Genomic DNA, 14,250 nt, shown 5'->3' with positions numbered 1-14,250 from the left:
TCCTAAACCTGAACTTCTCAAGCTTAAACACATTATTTCTGGTTCTGTCCCCGCTACCAATCCTAAGAACTTTGCTCATGTCCCTTTGTTGCAACCCTTATACCACTTAAATACTTCTGTCAGGTCTCCTTCTTACCTACGTCTCCCTAAGGACAAATTGAGTTTCTTCAATCTCTCTTCATATGGAATATCCCTCATCCCCTGTATCTTTTTAGACATTCTTCTTTGCACTAACTCCAATAGATATATATATCCTTCCTATAATGTGGGAACCAGAATTGCACCGCATAATTCAAATGTGGTCTGACCACCGCCAAGTATACTTTTAGTATTATTTCGGAACTTTTTGCTTTTAACACTCCTAAAAATTAATCCTAGTACCCTATTAGGTAAAAGTACAGAATAGGACCTCCTCCTTTTCCTCCATCCCCCCCCTACCTGCTCCAGCAAGCTTGGGGACTGTGGGGAATCGGGGGTTTTAGGGAGGGGGAGCTAAAAGAGGCGACCACAAAAACAGTAGTTTTTTTAAGGAAAAATTTGGAATATGTAAAAATAATAGATAATTTTCGCTGAAATTACCATAACCTAACATAATAACCCTCTAGGACACTAACCTAACCCTAACATAAACCTACCCTAGCGTATTCTTGGTGGGGGGGCTGCATCCCCGCGCACCCCCCCCACTCTAGGACACTAACCTAACCTTAACATAAACCTAACCTAGCCAGGAGGGCTACGCCTCCCGCACCCCACCCTCCTCTAGGACACTAACCTAATCCTAACATAAACCTAACCTAACGTATTCTAGGCGGCGGGGGGGCTGTGCCCCCTCGCACCTCCCTCTAGAACACTAACCTAATCCTAACATAAACCTAACTTAACATATCCTAGTCGGGGGAGGGGCTGCGCCCCCTCGCATTAGAAAGGAGGTGCCATTCTTGACTTTTCCCCCTATTAACCTTATTTCTAGCTTTTATTTATTGCTTCCATTGACAAGATTGGAGCTGACTATGACTCGTAAGTCTTTTTCCTACTTTGAACTTCCGAGTGCTTTGTTATTTTATCGATAAGTGTACCTTTTGTGTGGATTTCTTCTACCTACGCTAAGTACCCTGCACTTATCAATGCATTTACCATATATCTGTCCATTTTTTCATCCAATCCAAATCTGCCTGCAAGTGCAAGGCAATAGCATATAAATCTGACCTAGTAAATCTACCTATCTTCGTGTCGTCAGCAAAATTATTAATATCACTATTGATTCCACTAATCAAGTCATTAATGCACAATAAAAATACCAATGGCCCTAAAGCTGAATCCTGTGGAACAACACTAATCACTTGACCCGTCTTGGAGTTATACCCGTTAATTGCTATCCTATGTCGCGTATTGCCTAACCACACTTTAATCCCGCCTAATATTTTACCCTCTATCACGTGAGCTTTAACCTTTCTCAAGAGCCTCTGGTACGGTACCTTGTCAAAGGCTTTACATAAATCTAAGTATTGGATGTCATATAATTATCACCCTTATCTGCCACCTCATAAACCTCATCATAAAAACTCAAGTTTGTAAGGCATGACTTTCCCTTCGTAAATCCACGTCGTGAGTGATTTATCAGGCCGTGTTTGTCTAGATGTTCCCTAATGTTTATTGCTGTTATTGATTCCATTAATTTACCCACAATTGATGTCAAGCTGACAGGCCTGTAATTAGACGTTAGAATTTTATCTCCTTTCTTAAATATTGGTGCTATATTACCTTCTCTCCAATACCTCACCTGATTCCAGTGACATCCTAAAAAGCATTGCTAATGGCTCACGGACTACCTCCTTGCACTCCTTAAGTACTCTTAGATATACTCGCATTTCATCATGTCCTGGTGACTTGAATTTCTTTATTCTATCTATCTCCTATTCTATCATCTCCTAAGTTATATGAATATCTGTCAGCTTTTCACTCTCTTCTGTCCTAAAAATCTGCTCGCTCTATCCGTCAGCTTCTCACTCTCTTCTGCCTAAAAATCTACTCACTATCTGGGATTTCATTAAATTTGCAGTTTCACCCAATATCCCCAATCTCTACCTATACCCCCCCCACCCCTCCAGCAAGCTCGGGGGCCTGTGGAGAACAGTTTATTTTTTTTTTTTATTTATTTATTTATTTATTTTTTTTTTTTGGTCGGGGGGTGTCACATGCGAGTGATATTTAGACTTTGAAAATCAAGGGAAATTTCCCTATATGTCAAGGAAATTTCCTAAATGTAGTAAACAACCAAAAGCCTATTATAACCAGATGGCTGTGCCCCCCTTGAACCCCTACCATTAGTATATTCGAACACAACCGGAAAGCTAAGGTAAGCTAACCTTACCTATCCTAACCTAACCTAACCTAACCTATTCATACGTAACGTAACTCCCCAAAAAAGTATTACAAATCTATCGATATTTCCCTACAAGTGAAAGAAATTCCCTAAGTATACAAAGAAATTGAGAGTCGCCATAGTTATGTAATACGTGCCTCATACACTCATATAGCTAAAAATTAATGTAGAGTAACTGCACATAAAATGCTTTAGGAAGAAGTGGAGCGTCCAGCCTCTGAATGAGTGTCCAAGTCTTCTAGTGTGTCCAATTCCTCAAGAGGAGTAGGTGGAGCACGCTGTCCAGTATACCGTGTTTGAACTCATGGCTACGGTCAGGAAGAAACTGAATGATACTGTTGCACCACGCAACGATGATACAGCACGCAGATACGCAACAAGTGGGTACAATACCCTGTTGCGTAGTAATGGGTGATACGCAACGATGAAACGATACGGGAAAATGTAATAATTGTGTACACACCTTTAATCCTTTGACGTGGCAACGTCGTTGAACACCGTGGTCATTCTTTCAGACAACCTGACAGCATTCTCCTTTGTGATATATTCCGAGGAATAAGCCAACTGTGACTGTATCCAGTTTTTGAAGCCAAAGAGTGCCAATAAAATTTTCCAATCAAGGCCATCAAGAGAAGTATAGCCATGGAAGTGAGTTATATGAACGTGCTTTCCATTGCCAATAGTTGTGATCGTTGGTGTCCATGTGTTGGTAATCATCATATCATATATTGTATTACTTCCACGCTCTGGGAGCATTGGCTTCAGCATGGTGTCCAATACTAAGTCCTCCACAGGACCTATCTTCCTGATGCGCTCACGGAACTTGGTGTCAATGTTCACGATATGCTTCCAGAAGTTGTTCCTGGCGTTCCAAGGCGTGGTCATGTCCAGAGTCATGGGCATGCCATGGGAGCCCCACACCATGGAAGTCACGTTACTCATGTAACGGCGAGTGTTGATGGGATGAAGTGTAGAGATATTATAGGAGTCTCGCACAATGCCAGCATCGCGCACCAGCTCCATTAGCGCCACCCTCATCACCCCGATGAAGCCTGAATTGAAGGTGACCTTGTGTGCCTTGCACTTTGCGCTAAAAATCTCTAAGAGTTTGTGGTCCAGGATATCTGGTGTTAAAGTGTTGGTATTTGGAAGAGATCCTTTTGGCTCCCCAAAGGCCTCAGTGATAAGAGGAACTCTCGTCTGTATCTTGTAACGCTCCTCCAGCAGTCCTTTCAGCCTATGTGTGTCTTTCTCCAAGGACTCTTTGACTCTAGCTTCTAATGCCCTGATTTCACTCCGATCACGGAACTCACCAACCTGACTTTCGTCAATTTGAGTTCCGTCCAAGACGCTGTCCAATGTTTTGAAGATCATCTGCGAGATCACCATGTTACATAAGCCGTCGTAGACCGCGTGGTGCATATCAATAACCAGATGGTACTGATATGGGAAGGCCTTCTTGATGTGAGGCAACATGCAGGGCTCATCGGACGGGCAAACTATCAGCCGTGCCCGCCACAGCGGACCCTCAACCGTGTTGTAAGCAGAATGTGACGTGATCTTGGCTACTTCCTCTACACTGCTGCCCTCTACAATCTGCCAAGAAAAAATATGCAAATGATGCCTGCAAACTTCCTTTGTTAATAAATCAAGAGAGAGAGAGAGAGAGAGAGAGAGATTGAACATTTGTACATTTAATGTAGTACATTTAGCATTAACTTATTAGCTAACCTATTTATAAGCAAAGCTTTTAAAGCATATAGAAAATATTACATGAATATTGATATGTACAGAATAGAGTATATATTGTATATGTAAAGATGTTAGGATTAAATATAAGTGATATTAGAATGAAAGAAATAAAAAGAATGATAATGATAATTATTAATAATAATAATAATAATCATAATAATGATAATAATAGTAATAATAATAATAATAATAATGATAATGATAATAATAACTAATAATAACAGTAGCAATAATAATAATAATGATAATAATAATGATAATGAATAATAATGATAATAATAATAATAATAATAATAATAATAATAAACTGGATACAGTCACAGTTGGCTTATTCCTCGGAATATATCACAAAGGAGAATGCTGTCAGGTTGTCTGAAAGAATAACCACGGTGTTCAACGACGTTGCCACGTCAAAGGATTAAAGGTGTGTACACAATTATTACATTTTCCCGTATCGTTTCATCGTTGCGTATCACCCATTACTACGCAACAGGGTATTGTACCCACTTGTTGCGTATCTGCGTGCTGTATCATCGTTGCGTGGTGCAACAGTATCATTCAGTTTCTTCCTGACCGTAGCCATGAGTTCAAATGAGCAGTTGGCTGAGGCTGCTTGTATTTTTAATCATGAACATCAAATCAGTAAAAGGAAAAAAAGTCACGGCGTTGGTGGGTGTCTAAACTCTATGCAAGTAGGAGATGTACTATATATATATATATATATATATATATATATATATATATATATATATATATATATATATATATATATATATATATATTGTATTTATTTATTTTCTTTTAACTATTTATGTATTCATTGAGGTGTATATGGACAGGAGTTTTCTCTCATGCATATCTCATTGAAAGTGATTGCTAAATGAGCACTGACTATTTCCTTAAGATATTCTCCTTATATTTCATCATAGTCTTATATTTTTTTAAGCAATGTCATACAGACGTGGTATGGGCCCTAATATGGGTACCACTATAAATAAAATTGCCTGCGCCACTAATGGGCGGAAGGTGAGCAGCGCTTCCTCAATACTCTTCAAGTTTGCCTACAGGCGCTTTAGGACTCTACGTAAAAAAATAAATAAATAAAAAGAAAAAACACACACACGCTATGCCATCCACACTGCTACGGAACGATGATACGATACGTGTTAAATGCTATTTGTGTCACTTATGGTCTTTCCCTCTCCTTCTCTAACCACCTTGAGGAATAAGTCTTGACAGCACGGGACTCATGTCACAGATTCCGCCCAACACTTCCTTGCGGGTTGACGGCGCTAACATAGTTCCCAGCAGCTCTAAAGAATCTAGGAGTGTATTTCGATCCCTATATGACTTTTGACTCACGTAAATAAGATAAGCCGCAAAATTTTTAGCACCATAATTGATATTAATAGAATAAAGGACAACTTCAGCAAAAGTGCAAGAGTAATAGTCATGCAGTCACTTGCCCTTAGCATCATTAATTATGGTATAAAGGTGTGGGGCACTACCAACAATACACTCATGCACCAAATATAAAAACTGCAAAACTTTGCCGCTAAAGTCGCTGTTGGTGGCGCTGCTTGGCATGAACACGCTATCCCATTCTTGAGAGAGCTTGGGTGGTTAAAAATAAAATAGAAACACATGTTTGAGATGGGAACTTTGATGTTCAGTGTAACCAGGGGAGCTCTCTTAACAGTATATTTCGCATGCCACTAGTTAGCGAAATATTCACTGCTGCCACCAGACAACAACAACAACTATACGTGCCAGTGAATAATATCAGTACAGGGGCGCGCTCCATGCTAGTGGCTGGGCCCACACTGTGGAACAGCCTTCCCAGTGACATCAGAAATGCACCTTCATTACGCTCATTTAAGAAACAGCTGTTCCACCTCCTTTTTAAGCATCAGTTTAGTAAGTAGTCTATGTTATTAGCTTTTTATTATGTTTGATCCCTGACTATTTTATTTTTAGTTGTTTTGTCATGTTTTATATGTACTTTTAATTACGACGCAGACACATTTCTTAGCTTTTTAGTCATAATTTGGTCTTGTTTTATTATGTAGTTTTAATTATGACACAGACACATGTCTTAGCCTTTTAGTTATAATTATATTTTATCATTTATTATAATTGATTGTTAAACACGTTTATTTTATCTGTTTAGGGCATCACTGATCTCACAATGTTTGTATGATCGAAGAATAACCATTGTAAAATGGAATAAAGGTTTGATTCTGATTCTGATTCTGATTCTGATTCTGTCCTCCATGAACTACAACAGCATCTGGTGCACATATTTTCATAAGAACAGGGACAACAGAAGAGGGGCAAGAGTGGCTTCGTACATTAACCCCTTCAGTACCATGACGCGTTTCCAAAATTGATTCTGGTTACTATTTGGTGATTTTTTACAGCTTCAAAAAACTTATGTGTGGCAATAAAATAATGAAGACTTTTGCCATTAATCTTCTGACTTCATTGACCTTTCCTAATAACAATAAAATGGCCTAATCGTAAACATCTCAGGGTAAAAATGTGTCCTAGTACTGAAGAGGTTAACATTTTTCTGGATTTACGAGCCAAGGTAGTGGAGTTCAGGCACTCGGCCAGTCAGTTACCAGCTGAACGGCGAGACAGCCAGTCTTCCACTAGTGGCTTCTGCCTCAAGATAGAGTTTAGCCATTGCCTTAAGTGGACCAGCCCTAACAGGAGCCATAAGGTATATTTCGTGTGTGCATTGTAAACTAGATTCTTTATTTATTTGATGTGATAACCTATGTTCAAGTGATTGTTATAGTGATATCTTTACGTGTTAAGGTGTTCATAACTAAATGAAAGTGTACAGTTTAGTGATTGGGAATATTGTTTAACGTTACAGTTTTGACGTGCAAGAGAAGTTTAGAAGGTGTGAAACGTTAAAAAAAAAAAAAAAAACTCTGCTCAGTGTATTACTTGGTGTTGGCTGGGATCCACTACAGGTAGACAGCTGAGAAAAGTTCAGTAGATCAAAATTTTTATGAAGAGATCAGATGTTAATGTGAATATAGTTGAGAGAGAGAGAGAGAGAGAGAGAGAGAGAGAGAGAGAGAGAGAGAGAGAGAGAGCATAGTAAAACATAGTGGAATTTACACAACATTCGAATTTATCCTACATGGTAACATACACTAGAGATGAATATAAATGTTTGGCTTTAGAAACTCTTCACTCATTACCTGAAAGTCTATCTTCGGTGTGTCCATGTCAGCAACCCACAGCTGTTCATCACGCTCTCGGAAACAGACCCGTAGTGCGTCAACCTTCCTGCGTGAGGCGTGAGGGTAAAGCATTAATCTTACGTGTTACAAGAAACAAATGAAATGCTTCATCAAGTAACAAAATTCTATCCATATAATCTGAATTTTTAATATTTTGCAGAAACTAACCAAAAGCAAATAAGAATTATGATATATATATATATATATATATATATATATATATATATATATATATATATATATATATATATATATATATATATATATATATATATATATATATATATATATATATATATATATATATATATATATATATATATATATATATATATATATATATATATATATATATATATATATATATATATATTTGTTCCACGGGCTTTAGCCAGTTGGAGGGATTTGAGGAGGTATTATGCTGATTTTCCTTGGAATGATTACTGCATCTGTGTAAAGGAATGTTCTCCAGAGGTGATAGTTTTTAGCATGGTGGTTTTCATTCCTCACTTCATTTCTTAACATAAACCTTGGTTTAACATGGCGTGTTCTCGTACTATACATGATAGAAAGGTTGCCCACAAAAGATAATTAAGCCTTCCATCACATGAATCTCATGTGGCTTTTATTTCTACCTTGATCATGAGAAATCTGTTCTCCAACTTGCCAAACACTCCTTCATTAATAGATATATCAATATCTTTCGAAACCGAACCCCACTCAAGACTTATGGCATCTGGTCAAAAACATTTCCAATAACTTTACGTCTTCATCTTATCTTCTTTTAATTAATCCTGATGGCACCACTGCCATTTCATCTGTCTCTAAAACTTAACTCCTGTCTCAATCCTTTGCATTGGATTATTCTTGGCTTGTTCCTACCTCTCCTCCTACCTCTGACTATTCCATACCTTCGATTAAGATTCTTCGCACTGATGTTTTTCTTGCTCTATGTGGCCTAAACATTCAAAAGTCTTATGGGCCTGGTATGCTCCACTTATTTAAAAAAAAAATCTGCCTCCGTCCTTGCACCTCGCCTTGCTATAATCTTTGAAATCTGTCTATCGAATTTTATCTTTCCTTCTTGATGGAAGTTTGCCTAAATTCAGCTTATTCCTGATCCCTTAAACTAGCGCCATAAATCTTTAATCTCTTTGTCTGTCACTCCACAATCTTCTATCTGATCGCTGTTATGACTTCCTTCAAGACTGCTCAACTGATTATCTTCTGGCTTTCCTTACTTCGTCATCCTCTTTTAGGAGTTTTGATGAAAATTTTGCTGTTGCTTTATACATATCAAACGCTTTTGATAGAATCTAGCACAAAGTTTTAATCTCAAAACTATTCTCCTACGGCTTTATCCTTTTCTCTGCAGTGTGAGTTTCCTCTCCGACCGTTCTATTGCAGCCATGATAGACGGTCACTGTTCTTCTCCTAAATCTATTAACAGTGATGTTCAGGGTTCTCTCCTGTCATCCACTCTCATCCTTTGATTCATCAAAGATCTTTTAAACCAAACTTTATGCCCTATCCACTCCTATGTTAATGATACCACCCCAGACTTTTCCACGTCCTTTTAGAGACGACCAACCCTTCAAGAATTAAGCAGATCATGCAGGGACGATACAGAACTTCTGACTTGTGATCTCTAAGATTTCTGACTGGACCAGAGAAAACTTACTACTAGTGTATACTCGTAATGCCTCAAAAACAATTCCTCCATCTATCAAAAAAAAAAAAAAACTTTCTGACAATTATCTCTTCTTTAATAAAAGTGGTGAGCGTGGGATTGGGTAGACGTCCACGCGTAGGTTCCAATCCCACCACATACCACTTCGAAACTATGCCATTTCCCGAGTGGTTTAAATTTACCTACTTGTCACCATGATACCCAGGTTCTAGGTAGTTACACCAAACATGCGCTTGGGTGGTGATATGGGCCCTAATATGGGCAGCACCACTATAAATAAAATTGCCTGTGCCACCAATGGGCGGAAGCTTAACAGCGCTTCCCACATATACTCTTCAAGTATTCCTACAGTCGCTATATGCCATAACATAAAAAAAAAAAAAACCATATACTGACAACTGGAAATTTCACTTTTCGTTTCTTGCTAAACTACTACTATGAAGTTAGGTATTGTGAGGCGTCTCCACCAGTTTTTTTTTTTTTTTTTCATCCCTTCAAATGCTAACTCTGTACAACGACCTTATCCGCCCAAGTATGGAGTATTCTTCGCATATATAAGGGGTTCCACTCACATTGTTTAATTAGATAGGGTGGAATCAAAAGCTTTTCGTCTTATCAACTCCTCTCGTCTGACTGACTCTTCAGTCTCTCACCTCTTCAATTCTCACCACTGCAGTGTTACATCTCACGTCATCTTCTACCGCTATTTTCATGTGAATTGCTCTTCAGATATTGGTAATTGCCTACCTACCTTCCTCCATCGACCTCATTCCACACGATTTTTTTCGTCTCACCCTTGTTCTGTCCACCTCGCTAATACAAGAGTTAACCAGTACTCTCATATATTTATTCCTTTCTCTGGTAAAATCCCCTACCAGCTCTTTATTTCCATCTTCCTATGACCTGAACTTACTCAAGAGGGAGGTTTCAAGGCATTTATACTTTTCTTTTAAGTAACTCTCTCGGACTTTGTGGGCTTTTCACGGGACTTTATGGGCTAAAGGGGATACTTTTTGTGGTACCTCCTATCTCAAAGCCCACCCACTAGGAAACCGTTGCCTCGAGTGAGGAAGCCCAACCTACACTCGGACCGTGGACAGGATTCGAACCCGTGCGCTTGGAGACCCCTCGGATCCCAAAGCACGCATGGTTCCACTGTACCACGGAACTCCCTGCACGGGAACTGGCAATTAAGTGGGGTTTTTTGTTTCACTCTTTCCATTCCTCTTTGCCAGTTTTTCCCTCGTACCTAAGAAAAACTGCATTTGTCCTTTCCTGCCGCTTCACCATTCCATTGGAGAAGAGCGTCAAGGCTGAACTGAATTGTCTCATCCTTGTTACATTTATCTGAGAGGGAATGAAATGGTTGACCTTTCTTGTGAATTTCTTTTTGGTCTTGAGTGTCTCCGTTAGAATCTGAGGCTTCAGACACTTGGGTTTTTTGTGAGAGAGAGAGAGAGTTACTTGAATTTACGACAAGTGACATGATCTTGCATTCACATCCAACTTTTTTGTAAGCTGTCTTCAGCATTTTTTATTATTCATTTATACCATGTGGGCTTTTCACAGGAATTTATGGGCTATAGTCTGACCAGCCTTAATTTACGGCCATGGGGGGGCGAGCGTCTCTGTACAGTGCTGCCACGTTTTCACTACTGTTCTGTTAATCTCTCTCTCTCTCTCTCTCTCTCTCTCTCTCTCTCTCTCTCTCTCTCTCTCTCTCTCTCTCTCTCTCTCTCTCTCTCTCTCTCTCTCTCTCTAAGCAGAGAGTCATTTATACTAAAGAATCAAATATATATATATATAGTATATATATATATATATATATATATATATATATATATATATATATATATATATATATATATATATATATATATATATATATATATATATATAGTGAGTGGCACGAGGTCAGTCACGTCGCCACCACAATGTGTCAAGGCCACCAGCTGGGTGTGGAAGAGTTGCCGCTCACAAGTGAAAAATGCTTCTTCTTTTTTTTCACTTAGGTATTGGCATATACCTACTATTTTGTAAAATTAGAAACTACACATTAGCTTGGCTTACGAATTATGAATGCGATTATGCCTCACCCTTGAAATTACTGTAAAAGCCACTAAATGTGAGCATTTTATCTTATAATTTTAGCAACATCTGGTACTACAAGGTGAGGCTATTCGGCCTGGCCAGGCTGGGTTCATCAGTATTGCCGCCACTCACAAGACTTCTACTATTTTTTTTTTTTTTTTGTATAATAGATTATTTCTTTTTTCCATGCTCATTATCTTATATCTGTAACGCTGATATTATTACACACCCTAAACATACGCTAAATACCATTATAAGTTACTACAGTTGATATCAGCAACACTGTTGAATATGTATGCCATGTTTGTGTGGTACTATATAGTTTTTTATGCATATGATGGTTACTGTTGATTCAGCCATCTATATACACAAGTGGAAATTTTATACATCTGAATTGATGGTATTTGCGATGCCTTGTACACCAATAACTTCCATTTCACATCGCATTTTTTGGAAACGTGGCAGTACTGTAGAGTTCCCCTCGCCCCCCCATAGCCGTAAATTAAGCTCGGTCAGACTATAAAGGGGATACTTTTTTATGGTATCTCCTATCTCAAAGCCCACCCGCTAGGAAACCGTTGCCCAGAGTGAGTAAGCCCAACCTACACTCGGACCATGGACAGAACAGTACAGCATTTGCACCATATCTGCCAAATAAGTACGTATGGCATTTACGTTCATATCCACATCTAGGAATACAAAAATCGGAAATGAAATACATTAGAAACACATTTCAGTGTGCTCCGTCCATGGAGTGGAGATCAAAGGGCGTCGCATTGCCTTACAACCAGCAAGAGGGAAGACCATGTTTCAGCCACCGCACAGTTTCATGATAAGCTTGTCTTATCCAACATCTCTTTAATTCCTTTTGATTTAAAAGTATTGCTCTTTAAGTAACTTTAGCATCTGATTAAGAATTCTCTCTCTCTCTCTCTCTCTCTCTCTCTCTCTCTCTCTCTCTCTCTCTCTCTCTCTCTCTCTCTCTCTCTCTCTCTCTCTCTCTCTCTCTCTCTCTCTCTCTCTCTCTCTCTCTCTCTCTCTCTCTCTCTCTCTCTCTCTCTCTCTCTCTCTCTCTCTCTCTCTCTCTCTCTCTCTCTCTCTCTCTCACCTGTAGAGGTGCATCAGGACCTCTCGCCACACGTCGGGAGTCACGGGGCGCACCGTGTTCAGCGTCATGGCGGTGGTACTGGTTCTACTCCCGGTCTCTACTTCGGCCGCTATCTTTCTTACATAGCTGTCTGCCTCGTACCACCAACGCGGCTTCCTCATGCTGGAAGGAGTAACTGAGATGCTTGGTGTTTCATTCAGAAGGGATGTATTGTAAGCGTCGCACGTGACTTATAACTGCAATGAATTGCCGCCAGCTTAGGATTCTTGAAGGGATTATGGCGTGGAGATATGAGTGTACTACTAGTGGCTGAGGCACCGATTAATTTAATCACCATACAATTTAATGTAAGATTATAAATCTGTTAATAAATATGAAGAGGAAATTTTACTGTTGAAGGAAATGAACACGCTTTGTGTGGATCCATCTGCCTCGCACGCTGTGTTAGGATCGCCGGGGTCACACACCACTGCGGTGACTCACCTGTGGCTCGTAGAGATAGAATAGTGGCAGGAGTGTTGCTGGCCCACGGAGGCAGCTGCTGTCCTGAGACTGATGGCTGTGGAGGCACCTCGCGACCACGCCCACGTCCAATGAGGCACCGTCCTGCAGCCAGCCTGCGCCAGCATCATGAATGGACACGAGAGAGACACTGACAAATAAACACAGATGTGATTATGTTCCTGCTGTCGCCTCCTTAAAAAGAAAAGAAACCAGTATGGTGCGATTTAGTGACAGGACGCTAATATATATATATATATATATATATATATATATATATATATATATATATATATATATATATATATATATATAGCCTACATCGCCAGTAGGCATACTTGAAGAGTATATGTAGGAAACGCTGTTCAGCTTCCGCCCATTAGTGGCACATGCAATTTTATTTATAGTGGTACCCATGTTAGGGCCCATATCACCACCCAAGCTAATTTTTGGTGTAACCACTTAGAACCTGTGTATCATGGTGACATGTAGGTAACTTTAAACCACTCAACAAATGGCATAGCTTCAAAGCGGTATGTGGTGGGATTCGAACCTACGCGTGGATGTCTGCCCTTTCCACGCTCACCACCTTATCCACTACGCCACCGCCTCCTTACAATTATGATTGTGAAAATTACTACTACTACTAACTACTACTACTACTCTTACAGTTTTTTTTTTTATGTAAGACCGCTAACTGACCAAGGGCAAAAAAAAAAAAAAAAGGCCCCTCTTAATTGCCTGTCCCCTTACAGGTCAATGGAGTCAGCCGAAAGAAAGAGACAATTGTTTTGATACCTCCCTCTTAAAAAAAAATCAAGTTGTAGGAAGTTGGAAACACAGAACCTGACAGGGAGTTCCAGAGTTTACCAGAGAAATGTATGAATGAATAAGAGTACTGGTTAACTCTCTAAGACAGAAAAGGGGTGAGAAGAAGAAAGCCTTGTGCAGCAAGGCCGCACGTGGATGGATGCAGTTAGCAAGATCAAAAGAGAAGTTAGCATGAAAATAGCGATAGAAGATAGCAAGAGATGTAACATTCCGGTGGTGAGAAAGAGGCTGAAGGAATTGAGGTTTTGATGCATTGAACACAACTAAGTTTTCTCTGCTTCGTGAATGGTTGGTCGTCTTTGAAAAGACGTGGAAAGGTGTAGATTATCTTCATAAGAGTGGATAGGGCAAGAAGTTTCGTTTAGAAAATTATAATGAATAATAGGAAGAGATAGGTGACAGGACATAATCCTAAGTAACACCACTCTTAATAGATTTACAAGAAGAACAGTGCCGTCTACAACAGCTGCAATAGAACGCTCGGAAAGGAAACTTGAGATAAAGTTGAGGAGAGAACGGTAGAAACCGTAAGAGGGCAGTTTGGAAATCAAAGCTTTTTGCCAGACTCTGTCAGAAGCTTTTGATATGTCTAACGTGACAGCAAAAGTTTCACCGAAATCTGTAAAGAGAAAGA

The 14,250-nt window shown here is 39.4% G+C and overlaps 1 protein-coding gene and 1 long non-coding RNA gene across 3 annotated transcripts in view; one reads left to right on the top strand and one right to left on the bottom strand.

The window, feature by feature from the left end:
• Positions 1 to 2,138: 2,138 nt before the first annotated feature.
• LOC123507936 overlaps positions 2,139 to 14,250 on the bottom strand; it is a 196,909-nt gene continuing 184,797 nt past the window's right edge. The window contains exons 2-5 of one of the 2 annotated variants that reach the window (XM_045261292.1): positions 12,768 to 12,936; positions 12,285 to 12,446; positions 7,354 to 7,441; positions 2,139 to 3,979 (exon numbers count right to left, since the gene is read on the bottom strand). In XM_045261292.1, coding sequence (XP_045117227.1) covers positions 2,849 to 3,979; positions 7,354 to 7,441; positions 12,285 to 12,446; positions 12,768 to 12,936 — 1,550 coding nt within the window. In that variant the 3' untranslated portion in view covers positions 2,139 to 2,848. The remainder of the gene's footprint in view (positions 3,980 to 7,353; positions 7,442 to 12,284; positions 12,447 to 12,767; positions 12,937 to 14,250) is intronic. The other variant, XM_045261293.1, reaches the window with a different exon arrangement.
• Positions 4,438 to 14,250, top strand: part of LOC123507942 — a 43,684-nt gene continuing 33,871 nt past the window's right edge. Inside the window, exon 1 of the long non-coding RNA XR_006675835.1 lies at positions 4,438 to 4,559. This is a non-coding gene — a long non-coding RNA (uncharacterized LOC123507942). The remainder of the gene's footprint in view (positions 4,560 to 14,250) is intronic.

Source organism: Portunus trituberculatus, chromosome 23 (genome assembly GCF_017591435.1).
Source record: "Portunus trituberculatus isolate SZX2019 chromosome 23, ASM1759143v1, whole genome shotgun sequence".
NCBI lineage: Eukaryota > Metazoa > Arthropoda > Malacostraca > Decapoda > Portunidae > Portunus > Portunus trituberculatus.
Note: the sequence above shows the minus strand (reverse complement) of the source record. Positions and strands in the feature narration are given on the sequence as shown.